The 26,835-nt window shown below is 46.5% G+C and overlaps 1 protein-coding gene across 4 annotated transcripts in view; it reads right to left on the reverse strand.

Annotated features, from left to right (window-relative positions):
- The window catches only part of rhea (Talin_middle and talin-RS domain-containing protein rhea), a 408,423-nt gene that overhangs the window by 117,571 nt on the left and 264,017 nt on the right, over positions 1–26,835 (reverse strand). For all 4 annotated transcript variants that reach the window (XM_065450432.2, XM_065450447.2, XM_065450440.2 and 1 more), the window contains exons 37-39: positions 21,316–21,456; positions 17,586–17,767; positions 8,679–8,814 (exon numbers count right to left, since the gene is read on the reverse strand). In XM_065450432.2, coding sequence (XP_065306504.2) covers positions 8,679–8,814; positions 17,586–17,767; positions 21,316–21,456 — 459 coding nt within the window. The remainder of the gene's footprint in view (positions 1–8,678; positions 8,815–17,585; positions 17,768–21,315; positions 21,457–26,835) is intronic.

Raw genomic sequence — 26,835 nt, forward strand, 5'->3', positions numbered from 1 at the left:
AAAACTAGGCTCTGCAGCTTCTGGATGTGAAGCTGCACTGTCGACCCTGCCCTCGAATCCTCTGCTCACGTTACCTACAAACCAAAATCTTCTTGACATTGATGGCTATCCTGTCACTGCACTCATCGATACAGACGCACACCTTTCTGTTATGAGTGCTGCCTTCTGACGACGACTCAAAAAGCTCCTCACCCCAGCGTCGGCACACGTCGTCCACGTTGCTGATGGCGGTACTGTGCCTATCGTCGGCATGTGTACGGCACATGTCAGCATTACCGGCCGCCACACTCCTGTCCTCTTCACCGTGATTGCTCATTGCCCCCACGACCTCATTCTCAGCCTCGACTTAGTCTTGGCGCATTCTGCTCTTATTGACTGCTGTGCCAGTACCCTTCGCCTTGAGTTGCCGATTCTTGCAGAACCTTCTGAGGCACCCCAGTGCCGCTTACGCCCCACCGGTTTTCTTCGCCTGCTGCCACAGTCAATGGCCTTTATTAAACTGTTGTCTTCCCCACCAGTTCCTGATGACGAGTACCTCGTCTCTCCTCTGCCCGACATTCCACTGCAATATGACGTTACCGTGCCTCACAGTATACTTACTATTACTGCTAACCACACTCTCATACCTATCTTTAACTTTGGATTGCCAAAGCGAATTCTACTACAAGGTATATGTCTTGCCAACATTGACTGTCTAAGCGACCATCACGTGACAGCATTATCAACTGATTGTTCTTGCGAACTTAGCAGGCCCCTTGCACCAGCCACGGGCGCCGATCCCAACATAAAAGAAAATGGTTGCGACAGACTTGTCCTCTGCACAGGCTGAAGACCTTTGCCAAGCATTATCGTCCAACCGAGACATTTTGACTTCGACGATCACCCTCGCGGCCAGATGCTCACGGTTTCTTACTGGCAATGCTACGCCTATTCACAGACGACCGTATCGAGTTTCTGCATCGGAACGCTGAGTAATTTAAAGTGGAGTGAACAAAATGCTAGATAAAAACATCATTGAGCCTTCTTCGAGTCTCTGGGCATCACCTGTAGTGTTGGTTAAGAAGAAGGATGGCACACGGCGCTTTTGTGTGGACTACCGTCATCTGAAAAACATTACTAAGGATGTCTGCCCGCTCCCACGTATAGACGACGCCCTTGACTGCCTCCACGGTACCAGCTATTTCTCTTTTATTGATCTTCGTTCTGGATACTGGCAGATTGCTGTTGACGATATGGACAGACAAAAAACTGCGTTCATCACACCTGATGGCCTATACCAATTTAAAGTAATGCTGTTTGGATTATGCAATGCTCCTGCCACCTTTGAGCGTATGATGGACCCCTTGCACCAAGGTTTCAAATGGTCCACATGCCTCTACTACCTTGACGACGTTGTCATCTTCTTGCCAACGTTTGACACTCACCTTGAGCGGTCTAACAACTATACTTGATGTACTTTGAAAGGCGAAGCTGCAACTTAACTCGTCCAAATGTTGTTTTGGCCACCATCAAATTAATCTTCTGGGACATCTCATTGACGCTTCCGGAGTACAGCCTGATCCCAACAAAACTCGCGCTGTCCGAGACTTTCTGGTTCTAAAGACAGCCGCAGACGTCCAAAGTTTTCTAGGGCTATACTCGTACTTTCGTCGTTTTGTTCCAGATTTTGCGAGAATTGCTAGACCCCTCACTAATCTTTTGAAGAAAGGCATACATTCTTGTGGGGCACTTCAGAAGCTGCCGCCTTCTCTCGTCTTGTCACTCTTCTAACCTCACCACCCATTCTCGCCCACTTCGACCCTGATGCCCCTACGGAATTGCGTACAGATGCCAGCGGTCATGGCGTAGGTGATTTCTTAGCCCAGCGTCAGTGTGGCCAGGATCGCGTTATTGCTTATGTGAGCTGCCTCCTAGCACCATCGGAGTGCAACTATTCCATTACGGAACGAGAATGCCTTGCTGTTGTCTAGGCGGTTGCGAAGTTCCGTCCTTACCTTTACGGTCGCCCTTTTTTCGTAGTCATTGACCATCATGCTCTCTGCTGGCTCTTATCGCTAAAAGATCCTACATGCCGGCTTGGTCGATGGGCTTTCAGGCTATAACAATTTTCATATTCCGTGGTCGACAAGTCTGACCGCCTGCACCAAGACGCTGACAGCTTGTCCCGTTACCTTGTTGACGACCCTGACTCTTCCAATATTACCAGTGCTGCTTGCGTATTCTCTGTATCGCAGCAGCTTCATTTCGCCGACAAGCAACGTTGTGACGCCTACATCAGAGCACTCACTGACCATTTTGAACGCTCTCCGGCCGATGCTACTCTACGCCTCTTTACCCGGATGGCTCTGAAGTCCTACTTGTCATACCTAAACACCTCCACTAAACCGTTCTAAAAGAGCTTCACGATGCACCAATGGCAGGACACCTCGGCGCATTGAACCCATGACCGTGTACGTCGCCGTTTTTTCTCGCCGGGCCTTGCCCATTCCGTACGACGCTATGTCGCCACTTGTGAACTTTGCCAACGATGCAAGAAGCCTTCCCAGCTTCCCGCTGGTTACCTGCAGCTGCTCAACATCCCTGCGGAACCCTTCCATCGTATTGGCTTAGATTTTCTCGGCCCATTTCCAGAATCTACATCAGGAAACAAGTGGGTTGCAGTTGCAGCTGACTATGCGACCCGCTACGCTATAACCTGCGCTCTTCCAACCAGTTGTGCAACTGATGTTGCGGACTTCCTTCTACATGATATCATTTTGATGCATGGTGCTCCGCGTCAGTTGCTAACAGACCGTGGCCACATGTTTTTGGCCAAAGTCATTGACGACATCATGCGTGCCTGCTCAATACAGCAGAAATTTACCACCTCCTACCACACTCAAACGAACAGCTTCACTGAGCGTTTGAATCGCGCCCTTACAGACATGCTATCGAAATATGTTTCAGATGACCACCGTTACTGGGACCTGGCTCTACCTTACATTACCTTTGCGTACAACTCTTCCCGTCTCGAAACTGCTGGCTTCTCTCCATTTTACCTCTTGTATGGCCGAGAACTGACGCTACTACTAGACACTGTGCTTCCGTCCACCACAGCTTCAACTAGCGCTTATGCCCGTGATGCAATCGCCCGTGCTGACCATGCTCACCAACATGCGCACGCACGTCTACAAGTGTCTCCAGACAAACAGAAGCACCGCTACGACCTCCGTCACCGTGATGTCCGTTCTGTGCCCAGCACCCTCGTGTTGCTTTGGTCACCATCACGTAAAGTTGGCCTTTGTGAGAAACTCAGTCATGTTAGACTGATTTAAATACTGTAAATAAACCCATATTCCTCGTTCTCGATGAGAAGCAGTTCTTCCCTTCATCAACGTCCTCAGCGTGGATAAGTTGGACGACAGCATGGGCCAGCTACCTTCGAATTCATGGCGGACTCCAATCTTGACAAAGGATCACGAGCGATGGGATTGAGCCCCCAATCCTGACAGTCGCAAAGATGGCAGACGTGAACAACTTTGCTGCCATCCGGCACACTCAGTTTGATTTGCCAGGTGGTTTGTCAGCTTTCCGAGCGTCACGTCACTGCTGTGAACAGATCTACATCGATCCAGCAAGGCAGAGGCACTCACAGCAGGCACGTACCCAAGGGCCCCCCCCCCCCCCCCCCCCCACCGCCCGTGCCACCACCTCTCACACACATTCTTAAAGCGCCACCAAATCAATGTTGAGACTTGCCAGCTATTCGGTGGTCAACATTTTGTTGCCTTTCTCAGTGCTTTTGGATGGCGGTAGTTATCTGCGTCTCCTGGGATGTGAAGGCCAGTTTCCTCATCAATTCAGTGCCTGCACGATTAACTCGAGATGCATTCAGTTGTCACCATCTATTCAATGGTCATGCGCATTGTTGTTGCTTCGTTAGTTCAACCTTCTTCGTCTAGTCTAATCCAGGGACCAGGAAAGAGATTCAGTTTGTGGTCAGCTGGTCTGTATGCGCGTGGAACGAGTTGCGGCCAGAGAAAATGCCAATTGTGTCTAACTTTTCTTTTTGTTTCATTATTTGCTCGAGTTACAGCTTGCCGCGACGCTGACAGATCCTCGGAACCATATACCCGTGATATGGGTTAGATAAGGTGGAAAATAAAACAATGCGAGACAGCATCCATCATCAAACCCTGCAATAACCCTTAAACTCATAGGCAATATGACTGTCGCCCGTTAACTCATCTGGTGTTTCCCTAATTGTACAGCACTTTTCGAGCTCTACAATTGGCGAATGGAAACAAGAGTCTCTCAAGGAGTTGAGAAATTAAGCGATCTACTAAGGGAGAGGGCCGAGACAACAGCCAAAAAGGCAGGAAAAGCGAAAATTAACAAATTTAGCCATTGTTTATGAAAACATATATGTGGATCAACACCTGTTTATTTAAAAAGGAAACAGAGAAAACGCTGCCGAAAATGGAGGACAATTCCGTGAGTTCTGAATGACGCTTCTACAGTTATCATTAGAGCCGCCCAACGTAGCCACTTCCCTGCTGTGCTTATGTAGGTGTTTTTGTAACCTTTCGCAGTGGGCGCATTACGTCTAGAATCGCAGCTTCCTGTGCTCTACGCAGTTGTACGCGACTGGCGGCCACGCATCGTTACATAACTTCCTAAATAACAATACGAGTCGGTTGTGGCACTTGTTTGAGCAGTAAATGAGGGATCCAAAAGAACTGTGAGTGTTCCGCAAATGTATATTTCTGTATAATTCTTCCAGAGCTAATTCAAAAAACGCTACTATAGTCTGTAGGAGTTCCTTCGGTCTACCGGGCCGCAGTCGTTGCTGTGCCTAAGGCTCCGGACTTATTCGCCATTGCGAAGAAAACCCCTCCCCAATGCCTGCCCCTCGACCGTGCGCCGTTTTCCCCGGGCGCCGCGACCGCGTCCCGCGACGTCACGCTACGCGGCCCTGCGATTGGGTCGTGGGGGCATGACGTAGGGAAGAAGCCCCGACTGGGGACGATTGCCGTGCGCGCGGGAGTCGTGCTGCGAGAGGGACGAGCGCTGGTCACGAGAGGCAAGCTGCAAGGTACATGAGCGACCAGCTATTTGTGTCCCAAACGCCCCGGCCTGGGGACGTTCACGTGCTTTGTCAGCTTGCGTTAGTGTGGCTTGCTGAGTGGCTCTGCGTTCCGCCCTTGCGGTAGTCGCAGGTGCTCAGTGCGTCACATTTTGCGTGTCCGAACCGCCGCAGACCATTGTCGGTGACGGGAAGCGCTAGGTAGCGTTTGCGAACGCATTTCGGCCCGCGCGCGCAAACCATTGTTCGACGCGGCGTGTAACCCGCCTTCCTCGCCATCGGGAACCGCGGGCGCTGAGTGTACTCCGTGTGTTTGGGTGCAGTCCGATACATGTTGGCCATTTGTGATCAATAAACGCCTTAACTGTCCTGGACGCCTTGTGTTCCTGGGAGAGCGCCCATGCGTATGGCCAGAGCCGGCCAGGTCTTTCGGCTCGGTGCTCGAACCTGCGGTGGGTCTATCGCCGTGCGCCGTCCTGCCGCGTCGTGGGGCTCCACTTTTCGGGGGCCACTTGGCGACGCCGTGCGCGGAGACGTACAGTGAGCCCACAAGTCGCATACAACTTAAGTCTGCAATGAAGCCCCGCCCACACCGTCACAACCACCAGCCATTGTTCCTCCACGAGGCTGCAAATAATTCGTGCTTGAAACTTTTCTGTTACCCAAATAAGGCGGCAACTACAAAAATAAAGTTATTAGCGCGTAATTTTATACCTTTTCATTCACCTATTATAGTGGAATGGCGAATTCCTAATTCTTTATTGAACTGAAATAATATGCTAGCTTCGCTACAATTATTTGTTGTAAAGTTTCACTTCAGTTGGCAGTGAAGTTTCATGAGTAAAACGGGGGCAGCAGTGAAATGAACAGCACCGCAGACTTTTGAAGACTCCATACATTTTGTCTATGTCTGTTGTACACCTCATTGCTTCTGCCGATGAAAAGACTCTTCACGAGCAGCAGACGCTCCGGAGGTATCAAGTACGACACCATTTTGAAAAGACCGCATGACGACGATTTTGTTGGCTTCTGTGATTGGCTGGCGGAGTAACCTAACTCCGCGCGGTCTGTTTGCCTTTGTTGCCAACTGCTGCTTTTTCGGTTCTATTTTACTAACGTAATCTTTATTTTACACTTTTGCTTCTTTATTTCTTCTTGGTGCTTCTTTCCTGCGCGAGTCAATTTCACATAGTTCTTTGTTTGTCAAGTAAAGGAGAGATGAATCGCACAGGCGTACGTGTAAAATACACCTTATTTCCGTTATCTTTTGTGGGTTTACGCATTTTAATGGTGAATGGTGGGCGTTATTCACGTTTGTACTAGTAAAGGTAATTCCCCCCTCATTTGCATAGAAAAGTTACCTTGGGTTGGGCCCACCCCCCCCCCCGAAAAAAGATCCTGTGTACGTGCCTGACTCACAGGGACAAATTCTGTGATCGCGATGGCACATACAGCACTGTGCAGGTCTATAGTACACCTAATTTACTAAACATTCAAATAAATGAATATCAGATATTACATTTGCAAATCAAATTATTTGAATGTCCACTATTCGACTCAATTTGAGTATTCACACACCCCTAGTGTTAAGTCCAAGTGCGATACGTGTGAGCCCGAGAGCAAGCTCCGGAGAAGGGAGGGAGCCACGGCTGAGCACATGTGTGGATCCTCACAGGTGCCAAGGCTGGAGGCCGCGTAATCTCGAATTTCAGAGATGCACTGAAGTGAGAGGCAGACCATGCATTCACTCCCATTCGCCTGCGCTTTCCATAATAGCGTCGTCTCACTGCCGGTGACAGTATCTGCCGTGCGGGCGGAGTTGACGTGCGAGTGTTGCAGGCTTAGCTTCGTGCTGCCTCTGTGAAGATATTGTCGACACAGCAGGAAGCCACCATCTTTGATTGTCGACTCTCAAATTGAACAAAATGAAAGTTCTGTTCTCTTTGGAAATTGTGTTTTCTGACTGCCCAATGATTCGGAAAGTATTGCAGTCCTTTTAGTGCAAGAAAAATTTACCGGCCACTGCACTCAATCGCCAAAAAGGTCGAATCTCAATACAACAAAATTTCGATATGTCAGTGTAAGCTGCCGACTTCATCAGCTTTGTTATATTGAAGTCAACAGCAGAATGACAACATTTTAAAAGATTTTCTGTAAATGTGGCCTTTGTTTTCCATTCAACCATCACAATAAGAGATGGGAATCAACTGTAGCATCTCAATATTCCAACTCTCATTCAGCCTTCAATGAGTATTACCACCAAAGATGAAAAAAAGAAAAACACTAATGCTCTTTACCTACAGTCACTCTTAGGTAGTCAAAAATTTTTTTTCCATTATTTGCCTTCTTCACTATCACTGGCCTGGTTTTGTATGGCTAAAGAAAGTTTTTGTGCTCAACTACAAAGAATGAACGCAGTGGGTATTGTAAGCGCATGATCATTTGTGAATGCAATAACCTTAACTAAATGTGTAAAACAGGACAATGAGAGCCTCGATGCGACAGGAAAAAAAATTATTTGAATCTTACATGATTTGACAAGCACATTATTTCTCACAGAGCCTTAAGGATGTCAAAAGAAAATAGATCAGTGCTGCTTTTTCCAAAGTTTGGTAACATTTGCCCTCTCATGAATAAAAGTTTGGAGAAGGTGTAAAATGAAACGATCTGGCTTTTAAACTATCATGTGTCAAAGTGAGTTTCAACAAGACACTAAGGATCAAGCTTTTTCTGTGGCAAGTTGTATGTTGGTTAAAGATGCATCAATATGCATTTGCATAAGCACCACTTTTCCTATGAGCCTTGTTCCCATCCAGCCAGTCATTGTTGTGCATGTGGTTGTATATGCATACTAAATATGACACAGTTGTCCCATCATGTCCTACTAAGAAAGCAACAAGCATGAAGCCTTTTAAAAGATAAATGCATTAGCAAAGTTTCTGTGACTCTCATGGCCAGGATTGCATTCCTTAAATGGAATGGTATGCACAAGACAGGAGTGATAAGCCATGATTCTTATCTCTCTGCTTTACCACACATTGTCATTGAACTGCTATTGCCAGTTGTCCTTACTTTTTGCTTATGCTGTTCCTCTTAGTCTCGTATGTAAGTGTTGCTCTTTGACAAAAAAACTTCGCTACAAGTACTCTGTGCCATTTACCTGCCTTTTAGTCATTCCAACATCTACTTGTCTGAACTGCAGTGCTGTCAAGTATGCTTTCAACAAATGACTGCTTCATGTTGGCCGCAAGAATTGGTTGGAAAAAAAAAAAAGCATTCAGTCAGCTCATGTTGATGACAATATGTTTGCGTGGCTGCCATCACGCTGGATGCCATCACCGGTTTCGTTTTTGTCCAACGTTCTGCACTACCAGGCACAGCTTGTATTAAATTTGATTGCACAAGCATCTTGCTTTCCAAAAGTATGTTTGCCCTCTCGTGATTCAATGGTGCTGTGCTTTCATCAGCGGTCATCAGGGTGGCCATGCAGGAACGCCTATTTAACCACGCCTACTTGGTGTGTAAGAGGCTAAGCAATGTTCGGAAAGTGAAATGCTCGCGCAAGGATGCCACTCCGCGACATTAAATGTGGGCTTGCAAAGAAAGGGCTCACCTTGAGGAGGCTGCTGTCGGCCTGGTGTGTGGCGTCCTGACTGAGGATGCTGAGCGATGCACGGTCCAGCTCCCGGATGGCGGCGTTCAACTTGTCAATGGCCTCGTCGCACTCCTTCTGACCGGGGGCCTCATTCCTGGCAGGAGAGAGGCACTTTCATGTCAAGGAATGTTCCCCCGCTTTGGGGATACTGTGCCAAAAGCATTCTGTGTCAAAATCTTGGAGTGAGGAAGCACAGCAGCAACAGTGAGGGAAATTGACATTCGTGCCATCTCTCGCTTCAACACAAACTAAACATCGAAAGCACAGCGCATACGAAGTTATCGGCACTGGGCAGCGCACTTTGGCCACATTGCAAATCGCTTTTACGATACAGTGCCCGCATGGGCACGCACTTTGTCCCCATCGCAGGTCGCTTTCAAGAAATGGTGCCCACAAGGCTGTGTCGTTAACAGCAGCTACTGGAGTAAAATGCCCCCTCTCCCTCGCCTCCAACCGTGCTTCGCGTTTAAATGATGCCGTGCTTCCGCCCCGCTTTCCTCCCTTTGTCTCGCGCATGATATTGAGCCGTGATCATCGGCTGACTCTCACAACTCAGTTGCCAGCCCATGTCGACACGGTAAAGTCCACTTTATATGCCCGATGACGACAAAAATTGCCGCTAATTTCGTCTGCTGTAGCCAATAGTCCGTTGTAGTACGGTCCGTTAAAAGCAAGCTTCGTTGCATTAATAAACTAGGTAGAGCAGAATAAGGTTGAAATATGGTTCGTTATACCCAAAAGTCTGTTGATGCAGGTCCGTTGTAATGAGCGTGTGTGGAGAGACTTGTTGCCTTGCTGTGTTAAGAAAATTATGATCACTTGGAAATTCATAATGATAAGGCATACTGAGTCACACCATAAGAATGCTTAGAGTCACAAACATAAACATTAGCAAATCCATGCAAGTACTACCCATCATCTCTCCATGATAGCTGATCGATTGCAGTACCAGAGTTCAATCGTATAGTTCTTGTATTAAATTACATTTGAAAGATGCAATCAGCATTTATAGACTCCCATTGACTACTTCTGAAAGTTCAAATGAAGCACACTTGAGCACTCAACGGGCATGCATGTTTAGTGGTCATAGTTTTCAGTTGTACGTCTCCTGATGGACGCCAGATGCACTGGCTCTTGTTGATACACTCTCGTTTTAAGCATGAAAGGCTTTTAGCTACCATTGTCGGCGACCTTCTAGTGACCTTGAGGCAACAGCCAGAGCCGTTATCCGAGCACTCAAACAAGAACATTCGGGCAAGTGGTGAGAACAAAATGAGATCATCTGGGCAACCAGTCAAAGCCGCATTACATACCCTAGTCACTCCCCAAACAAGTTACAAAAATATTGCTTCCGAGTTCTTCTGAATGTTCTTTGTGCGGCACCATGTGCACCACGTTACGCACACTACCCGGATGATTTGGACCAATGGATGGCTGTTCAAGCAGTTCTATCGATAATCACGTGGCCTGAGTCAGCACGAATGCTGCTGCCACACAAAGCTAGAAAGGGTCGGTGTTTACAATTCGTTGATGCTTCGCTTACGTTGTAGCTGATAATGGTTTCTCATGACATTACACCTTTTAAAATTTGCACATTTTTGACTAAAGGAACATAAAAAAAAACTAACTTTGTGAGTCTCAGCGCACGTGTAGCCAGTAGTGTAGCCGTAACGGCAAGACCCGGCATAATGCCGGCATGCTGCAGCAGTTCTCACTTCCAACCAACTAACTGTGGGAGTGGCAGTACAGCAACGATCATGTCGTTCAAGCATGCCTGGATTATTTTACAGATGGTGCCGCTACTGATTAGTAAGCAAGGAGCCAGCGACAGACTTCGAGTCATGCCCGATTCATCGTTCCTAGGACACTATCACATGACGGACAGCAGCCTGTGGAAACACCCAAACCGAGGCATGTCATCTGATGCCGTGGATATAAAAGCAACACTTCTTCAACCCGTCTTCAGTGGGAGTGGCACTACAGCAGCGATCATGTCATTCAAGCATGCTTGGATTATTTTACAAGTTGGATATTGCACTCGTGTATCACACTTTTGCACAAATAATTTTTTTCTTCTTGTACTGCCACTCCCTGCAGGTATTTTTGGAATCATTAGCGTTTTGCGGCCGCATTTCCCTATTCTGCTTTCTGGAGACGTCGAAACCAACCCGGGGCCAAGAAACGAAGAGCTGTTGTAACTAATTCTAGACAAGCAAATGCATATGGAGGCTAGACTGTCCGGTATAGAGGCCAAGCTTGAACCTCTTCCTGAGCTATCTGCTAAACTAACAATCTTCGAATGTATAGTCCAATGTCCTCAGCGCACAGGCAAACAACAACAGCAAAGGCAGACTGAACTGGAGGACAGAGGTAGAAGAAATAATGTTACTGCGTTCGGTGTCCCCGAGGGAAATAATGAAACAAGAAAAGATATTGACATATGTACTTGTTTGTCTTCATCGGGTGATGTGCCGCATTTCACGGCATAAAAAATGTTATCGCACAGCGTAGGATGCGCTTGCATGTATCGGAATTCTCAAAAGTTATTGACTGTTCTATCCGCTGTCTGTTGTCACCGAACCTTGTGTAATCTGATTTCATCGCACGACACGTATGGTGTAGAACTTTGTGGAAGACATGCATGTCCAAATGATTATTCTGGAACATTCGACGACTGATGTATAAAAGCTGACGCGCTTGACCCGCTGATCAGATTTTCGCCGATCGCCGACTGTGTTCGTCGCTATCGTTGTTCTTTGAGTGCCGCCTGCTTTTGACGGCACAAGTTCACCCAATAAGATGCTCATTTCGTCAATCACAGTTTTGCTGCCGTCTTCACCATTTCTACTACGTGACAATATTGAAAAAATGTGCTGGAAGAAATTTTCTCGGACACCCTTGGCATCACTGTATCATCGGTAGAGCGAATTCACCGAATTGGTCAAATGAAAAGAAGGACACAGGCCCATAATTATGCGGCTATATGACTACAAAGAAAAAATAGCTGTATTCAAGAATTGCAGCAAACTAAAAACAAATTTTCGCATTTCTGATGATTACTCACGTGAAACACTTGAAAAAAGAATGTTGCTTGGGCGCTCTGTGCAGGCAGATAAAAGCAATGGTGCCAAAGTGATGCTGGTCCGTGACAAACTTTATGTAAACCACGTTGCTTACACGTGGGACTTCCGGTCCAATTAGCAGGTGAAGCTAGCAAGCAATTATAACATTGACGTCAAAAGCTGTAAGAGTGACGTCAAAAGCTGTATGAAATCAGACTAATCAATGTTAATGCACAAAGTGTTGTTAATAAAAGTGAACAATTAGAGAGTTCGGTACTACTACATGACCCCGATTTGATTGCCATTACTGTGACCTGGTTGTCTACTGATGCTGCAGACGCCGATGTGTTTCTTCCTTCGTACAATGTACTTTGTAACGACAGACAGATGAGGGGTGGTAGTGTCGCACTACTAATTAGAAGGACTCTCACATATGAACCCCTACTGAGATTCCACGGATGTGAAAATGTGTAGTGCAGGTTATTCATGAATGAAATACCGTTAATTGTTGGCACTATTTACAGGCCTCCTGGAAGCTCAGTGGAGGTCTTTGACAGACTCCATGACCACCTATCAGATGTGACAAACAGGAGAAGTAAAATAACATTAGTAGGCCATTTTAACTTACCTGGTGTGGACTGGGATGATAGCATTCCAGGATCTTTAGATAAGTTACATGCTGAAAGCATGTTCGAAACAATGTTGAAATATGACTTATTACAGACTGTTAACCAGCCAACACGAGTTCAAGGGTTCTGCCAGTAACTATTTGACTTACTGCTACTATCCCAAGGATCCTTTCAGCATGAAAACAGCATCGAACAAGAAATCTCGGACCATGAACTTATCATAACCACCCTGAGACAAAATAACAAGCATTTAGTAAGCTACCCGACAACAAAAGTGAAAAATTTCAATAGTGCAGAGGACACGTCCACTCTAGATTATTTAGAGACAGCGCTTGATGTAATGCCTACAACAAATGATATCAACCAGCTTTGGTATTTTTTCAAATCTACCATACTAGACTGCTTATCGTGTTTTGTACCCCAAAGAACAAAGCACTTCGGAAAAAAAAAAAAAATCTGTGGGTAACGCAGAACATTATTTATCTCAAACAGCGACTGCACCGTGCGTTTAAGAACAAGCCAAAAAATACTGCAGTGATTTCAAACTTAAGTTCTCAGGTGTGCAGTGAGCTAAAAACAGCTCGAATGTATTTCATAACTAATACTCTATCCGAATACAAGGCAACATCACTGCAAAAGTTTTGGCGGTACACGAGCGATTCCAAAGTGCAGCAAAAAGTGTACTCTTGAATGGAAACACGTTTAGCGAACCTAAACTGGTTGCAGAATCATTTAATCAAATCCTCATATCTGTTTACATTCAAAAAATAAAAAATTCTTCAGAGCTAACTAGACAATCGAGTGATAAAAGCAACCTCGGTATTTCGAAAGAAGCCATAGTGGCATTGCTTCTCAAGTTAGACACCCAAAAATCCCCAGGTCCTGATATGATACCCTATGAATTCTTAAGGGGCAACATGGCTTTGAAAATGAAATTCCTTATTTCTTCATGGATTTTGATGAAAATTGGCACAAATGTTTAGAATGTCTCCTTGATGCTTCCATAATAGTTCCATAGTGATATCTTGAGAACATGTTATTGAATTTCATTGAGCAAAATCTTTCCCCCCCAAACTTTCTGGGGAGCCTGGGGAAAATTAAAAACATGAAAGAAAACTTCTCCTGTTTGCACCAGTCTCGCGCGCTAGTTTCGGGAACTCTGAACACCCATGATGCGGCCCGATTTCTGTCCATCTCCGCACAAGTGATCACTTTCCTTTTAACGCGATAGCGTTAAGGAGCTCGTGTCGCAGAAAAGCCGGTGTCGTCGGCGTCGGCGTTTTGCGGCGTTGACCGTGAGCGATAAATCACGGCAGGCACTCCATAAATAAAAAGCAACTTCCAAGATGGGCTGGGTGGGAATCGAACCAGGGTCTCCGGAGTGTGAGACGGAGACGCTACCACTCAGCCACGATTTCGATGCTTCCAAAAGGTACAAACGCGCCTCTAGTGAATGCGGTGTTGCCTTCGAAACGAGCCGTGGAAAGTTATACTGTGGTGTATATCGGTAATTATGAACATGTAACTTACAGAAGTCGCAATTACACGAGTAGCGAAGTGCGTTTCGCTGCATTTCTTCTGCGCTTTCCGCACAAGGAGAGCCATCTTGCGGCAAACACAGAAGACCCCCTCCTCTCCATGTACGGCGCTGCCCCGACGGATGGCGCGCCACGCGCGCATTGGAGCTGTCGCGGCTCGGACTCTCTCCCCTGACAACGCTTCGCCTTGCTCCCTCTGTAGAATCAAGCGTCCTTCCTTTCTTTAGATCACTATCTCTCTATCTCTCTGCCCGTGCCGATCACGGCGTTTGGCTGGCGTGCATCATTTCCCCCTCCGGGATACCGAGTTCTTTGGTTCGCTCCGCTTGCTCAGGCGCACGTTTCGTTGCTGCGCCGAACACCGCGTTGCTCAACCATATGGCTCGACGCTCACCGCGTCTGATGCGGGGCGCCTCGTAAGTGATGGCTGCCCTGTAGCCCATTGTCTTACACCCATTGGCGGGTCGACGGGAACGCTATCGCGTTCCACTCTTGAAGGCGAAGCTTAAGCGTCCTCCAATTTTTTAATTGCGGCATCGTGATGAACGCGGCATGTCTTTGCCGTCGGCACTTCCATGCTGATAGAGCAAATGCGGAAAACAGGAAAACCAGGAAGACAGAGGGTGCATTAATCTAAGCAAACATACTATAGCAAATGGAGAAAGCTACGGGCGCTAGGCTACAAGCCTGTGCGAGGCAACCATTTCGAAATGTCGATGGCGATATGGTAACGGAGATTTAGGGTCGTACTCGATTCTAACGCCCAGGCTACTTTTGGGCCCGTTTTATCAGAAAAGAAGTGCGCGTTAGATTTGAGTAAATACGGTAATCTCAAGTTTTGGAGACACGGTGAATTGAGAGGCAGATGAAGTGTTCGTTCCCCACTGCCTGCCCATCAGTGTTTTGGTTTCATCGCACCAGCTTTGCGGTACCGAGTGTTCGCCGTCATCAAGTGAGATCTGTTCATGTTTTCAGTGCATGTGCCACCATGCTTACCGTATTTACTTGCATAATGATCACACTCGTGTAATGAACACATCCCTGAATTTTATCGTCAAAATTTGATTTCTTTCCTTTCGCGTGTAATGATCGCACCCCGCACTTGCCGCAGCGATGTGTCACGTGCCAAGTCTAGCTAATGATGATCGCGCTATCACATCCCTGAATTTTATCGTCAAAATTTGATTTTTTTCCTTTCCCATGTAATGATCGCACCCCGCACTTGCCGCAGCGATGTGTCATGTGCCAAGTCTAGCTAATGATGATCGCGCTATCACATCCCTGAATTTTATCGTCAAAATTTGATTTTTTTCCTTTCCCGTGTAATGATCGCACCCCGCACTTGCCGCAGCGATGTGTCATGTGCCAAGTCTAGCTAATGATAATCACACTTACCATCTGTCGAATGCTGTCAAATGCTATGCGAACAACTCTCGAAGACATACCAAGCGGTCCGCACGCACCAAACTTTCTTAAGCAGACGTCCCATTTTATTTTTTTCATCACTCTCCGCACATCCATGAAAAGAAAGCTACAACCAACTTGCCTTGGCTTCATTATTTGTAGGCTTTATACTGGTTGTGGTCAACAACAACAAAAAAGGCGCTTTTCAATTCTTCTCGTCTGCACTCGTGGACATGCAACAAATCGTAAGCGACAATGATAGTAGTCATATTTACACTGATACGTTAGATGTGTACCCTATACATACGCCGACGCTTGTAATGCAGCTAAGATATTCGCCCACCCATAGTGGAAGCGTGCCGTATTAGGATAGCAGTGAAGACAAATGCTGCAGTTTCCACAGCATGCCCACCGTGGGTTTCTATGTGACTGGCAGCTAAGTGCACCCATCTCCGTTTCTGTCTCCTCAAAGTGGTCATGGCTACGTTATTGCCGCAAACTTGCTGATAGTAACGATATTATTCATTGATGATAACGAAGAAACTGTTTCAAAGCATGTAATGTACTCAGGCGTGTACTCAGGCGTGAAAGCTTTGCAGGCTTCGCTTCATACCAGTGTTGTGAAAGTATTGTTGACACGGCATGAAATCGTATCTTTGGTCGCAGACTCTTACACTCAACAAAACACATTTTTTCTAATGCGTTAGTAGTCTTAGGGTAATTCATGCGCTTTCTGGGGGCTACGTATGTATGCATCTATCTATGCTTGCATCGATGTATGTACGTTTGCATCTAACTATTTTCCCACCTACCTGGGTCACTGGACAGTCTGTGGTTGAACGGGCAGCACAGAAGGCCACTGTGCCGAGGTAACAGGGTTCAAAAACCAACCATTGGACCAACTAGCGTCATTGGGTATGTGGCAATGTGTACATATGTGCAGCTCTTCAATGAGCCTCTTTCGCACTGACATGGGTCACTGTAAGATGTAGAACTGGGTAGGTGGCACTGTTTGACGAAGCTTTTTGAAGCCGATTTGGAGCACTGGGTATGTGTCACTCAGTCTGTGCTGCTCTTCAATAAACGTCTTTAACGGCAACTTGGGTGTCTAGGCACGTGCCATTGAGAATGTGCCACTTCACAATGACGAAAAAGATCCCTTAAATTTCTCCGATACTTAGCGGAACGAACCCATGTCACAAGGGTTCTTCAAGGACAACAACACGACACATTAGCAGGCTGCATCACAAGTGCACCGGGTATGCGCCACTTTTCGAAGAAAGCCTTTTACACCAATGCTTTAGCAAGCTGTGCCACTGGGTATGGTACGTGCTGCTCTTCAATGCACCTCTCACCAACTTGGGTCACTGAGTATGTGCCACTGCATGCGCAGCAAGTAAGGGCACAATTTCCAGCAGTTGCAGGCACTAGCACGCCACGCTTCTTGTCTCAGAGGCCACAAGCGAACTTCTTGTCAGTGCCACTAGATGGTGCAGTGTGTCCAGAAAGAAGCATGATTGTGGAGCCCGGTTACTTCATTATGCGTTTCTCAACATTCACAAGTACTGGCGCACCATGCATTTCGAAGGCAATGCGCAGGCTTCACGGTGGCAATGCTAGATGGTGCCAAGTGCTACCAGGGAAGTTCAAAAAAGGAGTGCCGCTGCAGTACACGGCTCACACACAACTCGTTTCGACAGTGGCCATGCGCTGTGTGGCGACACTGATTCAATGCTATGGCATTACCGTCGACAGTCATTGTGAAACGGATTCTCATAAAATTTTGTTCGTCAATGAAGTTCGCTTTTTTCCGACTGCCCGATAATCTAGAAATTGCTATGGGCCCTTCCATGTAAAAAAAATCGGTTGGCAGACTGTGCTTATTTGCATAAAAGGTCGAATTTCAATATAACAAAATTTTGGTATAACAAGAGCCGATTTTACTGACTTCATTATGTTATTGAATTACAACTATAACACTGTCTAGTGTGTTCATTATTTATTGTAGACTGACGCAGAATAAATGCAGTCAACTGAATTTTGCTGCTAAGTTTCATGCTTGTACATGCAAAAAGTATGTGCTTGAGTTCCTGAAACTCCAAAAATCCGTGTCACTATACTTCTTTAAATTAAACCAATGCCTCAAGGCATAGGCTTGCCCCAAGTACAGTTAGAGCCAGGACTCAATTTCTAATTACAAGTGTGGTATACTCATGCAGAAGGGGCCCTTACTTGATGGATGAGACAAGCCTCTTGATGCCATCCGAGACCTCCTTGCTGTGGGCACCCAGGCTCTGCCAGGCTGGTGGGTCCTTTGGGTTCAACACCAGGGATTTGGCCGACAGTATCATGCTGCACGAGCCATCAATGATGGCCCGCCCAGCTGCGGTGATGGGCTCCTGAGCTGCCCTGGCCTGTGCATGTTACATCAGGCAGGCGCTCACTTAGTCACACGTGCAGACTGTATACAGTGAATGTGTGTACAATGTCAAAAGGGTGTTTAACTCAGCTAGTTGGTTCATTCTTCAAGGATTGTAGCAGCAGAACTTATGGAACACGGACAAAGAAGGAACGACTAGGCGAGTGCACTACTGCACTGTCAACTGATTTGTTTATCAAAATTTCCATGCTTTTCATTTTGTCGTCATCTCTCATCTCTCATCTATCTGAGGCTGTCTCAAAAGGTGACTTCCTTTCTTGTCAAGGCCATTGATGGTGTGCTTACACACTGATCTCCTGTTTGACTTATCTCAAAGGCATCAAGAATCTCCCGAGTTAGCCTATCGTCATTCCTTTTCAGGACTTGCACATCATGACATTCGGGGGTGCACGTCCGTACTTGGGTATCTTTACCCTTCTTGTTCATTTCGCAACATTTGCAGTGCAAGTCCAGATTACTGCCAGGGGTCCCTGAAAGCGATGATGCGTGCTCTCTTGTTCGATCATTAAGGCATGTTCCTGTTTGCCCTACGTATTGTTTTCCACAGGACAGGGGGATGATGTACACTACTCCTTCGATGCAATGGCAGTATCTGCTCTGGCGTGTGAGCTGGCATTGTGTTTTCTTCTTTTCCTGGTTCACTTGTGCAGGCATACTTTTTCTCTTGTTTGGTGCTGAGCACACCACTCAGACTCAGCTTGGAATTTTCTTATCTCAGAGGTTAGTTCTTCAGAGTTCCTAATCCTGAACGGATCTTCTACCCTATCTTGGGAAAGTTGCTTGAAAAGGTGTGGCAAAAGCAGCCATTGCCACGTGCCTGCTTCCGATAAAATGGCACGGAAGATGGTACCAATTGTATGGGTTTTTGCGGTGAAGAACACCGACAGCGTGCTGGTTTTTGCTATTTACCTTATTGCACAGCTGGCAACTATTATTTACTTCTTCTAGAAGCACCCTGACCTTTCTTTTCACTTCCTTAAGGTCTTTATTTTCTACCTTGCAAGTACGAAATGAATGATTGGTACAGGTTCTCGATCGACATCGAAGACATGTATTATTCGATACCGCATGCAGATTTGATGAATGTAAGAGAGCGAGCATTGAGGACCAAGGAGCCATTCCATTTCAAAGCTCAGTGGGAATGTCGGTGGAAACCTTCTCAGAGCTGTTGAGTGCCTATCTCACTGCCATAATCGCTGTGCATGATGGAACCTTGTTCGACCAAAAAAGAGGACATTGGATCAAAAATAGCACCAATCCTGAGTGATTTGTACTTGGGAGCATGTGACAAGAAAATTTGGGGTCCATCAAGGAAACGCATATCACATGGATCTATCGATAGGTAGACGACTTCTCGATACTGTACCAAACAGAGAATGTAACCGATTACCAACAACTTAAGGACATCGTACTGGAGTCGTTTCGATCAACGTGCCCAGAGCTGAACTTCACTTATGAGCTTCCGAACTATAGTTCTCTGCAGTTCCTCGACATTTTCCTAGAATTCAAACCTGGAGGTACGAGGTACGAGCCCAGAGCAATGAAACTATTTCTTCCCTTCACGTCAAGCCATTCCAAGACTGTCAACCGGGCAATAGCGAGTGCAGTATTAAGTTCAGCACTGAATAAATCGTGCCAACATCAGACTGAACAAAGTTTTCAGCGGCAGTTAAGTAGGCCGTAAAATGCAGGGTATCTTGTGTCAATGCTATGCAGCATAGCTGAAGGCCTTGTAGAGAAGAATAAAAGAAAACAAGAAAGCAAAAGGGGACATGAAGTTGCAGATGCAAAAGATAATTGTGCAACAATTCCATATGTGCTCGGACTGACCCACAATCTCATCAAGACTGGTAAAAGACTGGTAAAGTTTGAGTAGTGTGCTCAGCACCAAACAAGGGAAAAAGTATGCCTGTACGAGTGAACCAGGAAAAGAAGAAACCACAATGCCAGCTCGCACGCCAGAGCAGATACTGCCATTGCGTCGAAGGAGTAGTGTACACCATCCCCCTGTCCTGTGGAAAACAATACGTAGGGCAAACAGGAACATGCCTTAATGATCGAACAAGAGAGCACGCATCGTCGCTTTCGGGGACCCTTGGCAGTAATCTGGACTTGCACTGCAAATGTTGCGATATGAACAAGAAGGGAAAAGATACCCAAGTATGGATGTGCTTCCCCGAATGTCACGATGTGCAAGACCTGAAAAGGAATGACGATGGGCTAACTCAGGAGATTCTTGATGCCTTTGAGATAAGTCAAACAGGAGTGCAATGTGTAAGCACACCATCAATGGCCTTGACAAGAAAGGAAGTCACCTTTTGAGACAGCCTCAGATAGATGAGAGATGAGAGATGGCGACAAAATAAAAACCGTGGAAATATTGATAAAGAAATCAGTTGACGATGCAGTTGTGTACCCGTCTAGTCGTTCCTTCTGTCTACGTGTTCCATAAGTTCTGCTGCTACAATCCTCAAAATGTATATAGTCTCACCTTAAAGGGCAACTGCAACAAAATTTTGAACTGCGTAAAATGTGTAGTTAAAGATAGTGAGAAGGGCCTGTGTGCAATATTTGACATTTTAAGTATGAGCAGAAGTGCTATGAAACGTTCACAAGAAATATGATACTGGAACTGAAAAGAATGTCGCCATAAGCGCTAGCTGGAAGTGATGTGTGACCTAGAATGCGCGGCTTTTCAGCATGACCTCTGAGATAAGACGGTGCTTGTGGCGCACTGAAAAACCTTCGAGGCAGAGTGCTGGCACATGCGTCATAACGGCAATCACCAGGTGCACCCATTGTGGGCATAGGTGCTGCTTAAAGGCCACTAACAAAAATAATTATTCAATTCCCAGCCCTGTGGCTTTGCTAAGATTGCTTCAGTGTTATATGCTACTCATTTATAGATATTTTTGCAAAAGTGAATTTCGCTGCACTTTTATTGTCAAAAAAGGTTCTCTGCTTGAGAGCCTTGCATGTCTGGGATCAATTTTCTCACATAAGCCGTATTATGACCAGTATTTCGTACAGCGCGACTGTACCATAAGTGGTATGCGTATATATGTAGTTCTACGGGAGGTAAAAGTGTGTCAGAAAAGACCGCATTATAGCTGGTCCTTCACTATAAGTGGTTACGTTACGAGGGGTCTAAGCTGTAAGGGGGTTCAACTGTAGTACTAAACAAGTTCAATATTACTGAAGTGCAATAAAGGACACAGGCAAAGCAACTAGACACACACAAACAGCACAGAATGTGCTTCTAAACTACAAAGAATGGCTCACATATCAGTTAATCTTATGTGTAGAAAGCTTTATTGTTGGTCACACCCAACACTGTATTTAAATGATAGTGTCTGTGTGTGTCCACTTGCTTTGTCCACGTCTATTAATGCGTTTGAATGCTTTTTAACACGTCTTATCAACAAGGCCAGTCCTCTATGGTTGACAGTTGGCAAGAGCATGTTACCACATGAACCTCAAGCTGATAGTCAGCAATGAAGCAAGCACAGTACAGGCACACACCTTGTGGCTGATCTTGGCAGGCACTCCAGCAAATTCAGGGGAGCTGGCAAATGTGGTAAGGCTGTCCACGGCCTCGATCAACGGCCGAGTAGCCTCTCCACACCGCTGTCTGTTGGAATCGCTTGGGTCCTGGTCCAGCACCTGCAGTGGCAAAGCCATGCACAGCCGCATTCACACCAGTGAGTGACAAATGTTGCATGACTGATCATGAGTAGCTTCAAAGGAGTGACTCGTGGCAAGTGACGTTCACACAGGCAAGCGTGAGCTGCTCATCGCCACAATAAAATTTCATGCGATTGGTGCCATTCGCATTTGCTTACACTGCCATCGCCACATAAAATGAGCGTCAGCGCATACAGTAGAGCCTCATTGATACAATCCCATTTCATACGATTTCCCGGCACCAAGGTACACAATTGAGAACACAGAATATGACCCAATACAGTTACGCTTCCTTTTACCAGTTGGTACATTGTTGGAAAACACAGTCTTCCAGCACCAACATTCAGTAGATTGCCAAACTGCAATCATATGATACGTTTTCCAGCCACTAGATTCCATGTAAACAAGGAAAAGTGTAAGGCGGATGCGACTGAGGCCAGTAGGCACCCACAATGGCAGCTTTCTCACAATACTCACCTGTCAGCATCACATGAAAATGTCGCCTGTCCTCGGTTTCCTATTCCTGTACCACCAACTCACCTCGTGGGTCATTGCATGTCGCCATTCACAGTGATCATCGCCAACCCATCGCGATAAGCACTTTCACCTCCCTGTTTCACAACACATGTGGCATAGGAAGCATACTGTACGTGTTTAATGGGTTATAAGCCGGACATGGCACCGTTCCCTGCTGCAGGTCACATGAAGTGAGCACCATGTTTCACTCTGGCAGCATCGTGGCATCACATTGCCCACCAGCCCAATTTCGTTTTGGTTTCCCATCACTGTTTTATAAACTAGGGGCGTGCGAGTATTAGAATATTCAATTTCGAATCAAATAATGAATGTTCAAATAATTCGATTCACAAATTGAATATCTAGTATTCAATTTTTCGAATATCCTGTATGTTCCATGAATCACCAGGCCGTGGCCTGTACTTTGATGCATGTAGCTTTCCCCCATCGTGCAATCTCTATTGGTACTAAATTCAACCATGTAGACTGGACCGATCAAAACGGTTAACGCTACACGGACAAAGGGAACAACAAAAACAGTGCGCATGCAAAGCACGAAGGCCTGTGCGAAGACTGGGCCGATTAGACACCGGAAGGTGCGCCGACCATATCAGATATGCATGTTCAGTGCTCACACATGCAGATTTGCGTAATTGAGAACTTTCTGCCCAATTGAGCATTTGACACCATGCCATGCATACTTGCGGTAATTGTCACCCGCAGACCCACACTCCACGTCAACAGTCGTCAATCTAACTGCTACATATGACTTCGCAACCAATCATTGATGTAGGAATGTATCATATTTACTTGATTCTAACGCGCCTTCAATTGTAATGCTCACTCATTTCCCGTGGCCAAAAAATGTTTAAAAATTATAACCTCGATTGTAACGTGCACCTGTCTTCCATGACCAAAAAAAAGAAAGAGTACAATACCGTGCACCTCACGCTTTCATACAGAAATACTATTTTCGCTCATTGGGAAAAATAGATTTATTCCCAATACACTAAAGTTGCGACGAATAAAAACACAAATGGAAGCAGCGTACCTTGCTGCCAAGATTTTCACTGCGCCGGTATGAGTCGTGTGGGGCAACAGATAACACTCGTCATCGCTATCAGACAACTCCTTATCGCTATCAACAGGCCAAGGAATTTTATCCTCGGTGCCGTCCATGGCACTCAAAATCCTGCACTTTTTTAAAGGCCTTGTTGACCATGGCAAACGGGATCGTGCACCATGCATCTTGCACTCATCCAGCAAAGTCCTGCAGCAAGGCACGCTTCATTTTATTGGCGGGCGTGAATTCGTGGCAGCCACTGACAGGCCCTTTGGTGTAGAGCGCCCGAATTCTATCTTTCACTGGCTCGTTCAAACAAACATTGAGCGGCTGGAGCTGCGATATCGTGCCACCGAGTATCATGACAAAGTCAGTGTTGCATGCAGCCAGCTGCTTGTCCTTGATGCGCTGGTCAAGGTGGCACCTGAACGCGTCGAGCACAAGCATCTCGCGCAGACCCAAACTGCCACCGTGTCTCTTCTGCCAAACATTATCAATCCAGTCAGCGACCAAGTACGTGGTCATTTTCATTTGTGCACATAATCACGCCACTCGGAAACACGATTCCTTTCGGAAGCGTCTTCGGTCTGAAGATAAAATACGGGGGCAGCTTATGTCCATCCGCAGTGCAACAAAGCATTGCGGTGACTAGTTTTCTCGTGGCCAGAAGATAAAACGCACACTTGCTTTGCCCCCTTCTTTTCAACGGTTGTGGTGGCAAGCATGTCAAAGTAGAGCAGCGTCTGATCGGCGTTTCCAATCTGTCTGAAGTGGTAGCCGTTTCTATAGAATAATTTCTCTTCATATTCTTCGGGCAATTTTTAGCCCGAAGAATATCCCTGTCCGCCTTCGAAGAGAAAAGCCTTTTTTTTTTTCATAAAAGTTGATAGCCAGCACCTGCTCGCTTTGAAGTCACTCCACATTAGCCCTTTTTGTAAGGCTAACTGCATCGCCCGTACTTTGAGCAGATTGGTCATCACAGGCCACTGTGCCACTCGCTGCTCTTGCATGTATTCCGCGAGCAGCTCTTCTATTTCAGCGAACGGCCCTGCTTCGGTCCACTGAAACCCTTCTTTGTCGCTTTGCTGGCAAAAATATTCTCCTTCTGTTTGCACCAGCCCCGCACGCAAGTTTCGGGAACTCCGAATGCCCGTGGTGTGGCCCGATTTCCATCCAATCTCCGCGCATATGATAACTTTCCTTTTAAATAGGGCATCATGGTGGACTCGGCGTATCTTCGCAGTCGGTGCTTCCATGCCGATTGAATAAATGCAGAAATGGGAAGACAAGCGGTAGACTAAGTTACACCAGCGCCTGGTTACACGCACAACATGGAGGTATGCACATGGAGGAAGCTATGGCAGCTAAGTTAGAAGCGCGTACGAGGCGGCCATTTTTTTAATGCCGATGGCGATATGGTAATGCGGATTTAGGGTCCGTACTCGATTCTAATGCACAAGCAATTTTTGGACCCGTTCTACCAGAAAAAAGGTGCGCATTAGATTAGAGTAAATACAATAATAGTGACAAGCTTTCTGTGACAGTCTGTGGCCCCACTATCACATCGGTGAGCGGAAAATTTTCGTCACAGAAACACCATTCGCAGCCCTGCCTAGCCTGTTAGACCTAATCAGAGCTGCGTTATTGGGTGTCGGCGGCTATAATTACGGTTTCGTACCGAATCAACACAGATCTATTCACATTGGTTGCACGACCCTAAAAAAACTAACAAACCGCCTCGCCAACGAAAGCGAGTGTACTGAATGACTGTTTTTCACGGCCGCAATTTTTGTGAAACACCATACAAAGTCCCCGAGCTTGCTGCGAACGCCATTCATAGATGCATATCAGTCTCTTTTTGTAGATTCGAGCGACTTGTCACAAGGCTATCATTTGATTTACATGGCAGGCTCGCAAACTTGTCATGTGGCCATAATGGGATGAGTGCTGGCTGCAGATGCAGTTGCACAGTGGAAGATGGACGTGGACGGAAAAAAAAAAAGAAGGAAGGAGCAGAGAGTTTCACACAATAATTACTAGGGGGAACTGTTGCACTGCAATCGTTTAGCCGCCATGGAAATGATGGGAAGTACACGGACCTGCCTGATCTTCATGCTTATGGATTCAGACACTCACAAGCTTTACCTATCTTCATGGTCCAAAACTTCAGAGCAATGCATACTTTTCTAGGTGCAGAATACTCTGCAAATGCACACAATTGCTACTAATTGCAGTGGTCCAGCCTGTCCAGGTGGCTAAATTGAAGTGCGCCAAGCATATCAACGCGTTCAATTGCCCGCGAGAAAGTCATAAGGGCGTTCTATGCCGCTTGTCAATGCATGCGTCCGTGGCGTAATGGTTTCTATATCCGGTCCTGTGCTTGAATCTTGCCATCAGACAGTCTTAATAATGTTTATTTAAATGTTTAATACACAGTATTTAGTTGAAAATTACGAGTTTACAAAGTCGCATAGCCGTTTGAAGCTAGAAGCACGAAGTTTAGGCAAATCCATGTACTTCCCATAATTCCCATACTGGCTGAACACCACCCCATTGCAGCTCCTGTAAGATGGATGGAGGGATGTTATGAGCGTCCTCTTTGGAATGGAGCGCTGGGTTTCGCCACCAAGCTCTTGCTATTATACTGCCTAATGCCTTACCCAGGTTAAGCAAGAAAAAAAGAAGAAAAAAAAATGGCTGTGGCTTAGCTAAGGTTAAACCCAGGATGCGAAGCATACTAGCCTTTATTTTAGTTGTTGAACCACTGTTTAGCCTGGTGAACTGCTGTTGCTTGGCTATATTTGGTTCGGCTAGACGAAGAAACAACTCATGCAGGAGAGCGCACGAGCTGAGACCCGGCTATGTAGCTACGCGGCCGCAAGCGAGCGCACGAGTTGAGCCTCCGCTTTTGCAGCTGTTATGACGTCATATGCTAGCTACGCGGCCGCACGCGGCGCAGCAAGGAAGAGCGTGGTTGTGCGGCTAGTATGCTTCGCATAAAAAAAAAACACTATGAACTCCCACAACCAAATTTTCCGATCCCCTATCGCGAACTGTGCATTTGTACGTCACCGTTTTCTGTCATTTCCCTATTTTTCTTTCACCAATGGTGGATCCACACGACGGACGAAATCCGTCTTTTCCGCGACGGACTGCGCATCACGTGACTACGCGTCACGGATTTGTGCCGTCCGCGCGTCGTCCGCAACCCCCACGGACGGAAAATGCCGAGCTATTTTTCGCATCCGGATTTTGGGGGTCGAATGCTGCGGATTTAGCCTAGCATGCTCTACAGTCTGGCAACAAGCGCTGCTTTGGTATATTTCTGAAACAGCTTCATCGCTGCTGACACCATTCGTGTTCAATTCGGACAGTGCCTCCTCTATTTTTTCAGTGCCTGGGCGAACGATCTCCCCAGGCCGTCGGGCGCCCGCGTCGCCGCCGCCGCGTGGCGGCGCTGTGTGAGTAGGATAGTAAGCTGGCGCTGACGGGCCGCGCGCAGTACGAAGCTGACGAATTCGTGTTTGCATTCGCGTTTGATTGCATTTCCGATTTTTCTCAGGCTTTTGCAGGTACGTATTCTGCATGCACTCTGTCCGGTAGCGCTGACAATGCGAAACTTGCATTCGTATTTCATAGTATCCGTTTTCTTTTTTCTCAGGCTTTTGCACGCACGTGTTGCACATGCAGCCTGTCCGGCCGCGCTAACACTGCGAAACTTTGAATTCGTATTGTTCTTCTTTCAGGATTTTGCAAGCACGTGTTCCCTATGCCTCAGT

The sequence above is a fragment of the Dermacentor albipictus genome, chromosome 4 (genome assembly GCF_038994185.2).
Source record: "Dermacentor albipictus isolate Rhodes 1998 colony chromosome 4, USDA_Dalb.pri_finalv2, whole genome shotgun sequence".
Classification (NCBI taxonomy): Eukaryota; Metazoa; Arthropoda; class Arachnida; order Ixodida; family Ixodidae; genus Dermacentor; species Dermacentor albipictus.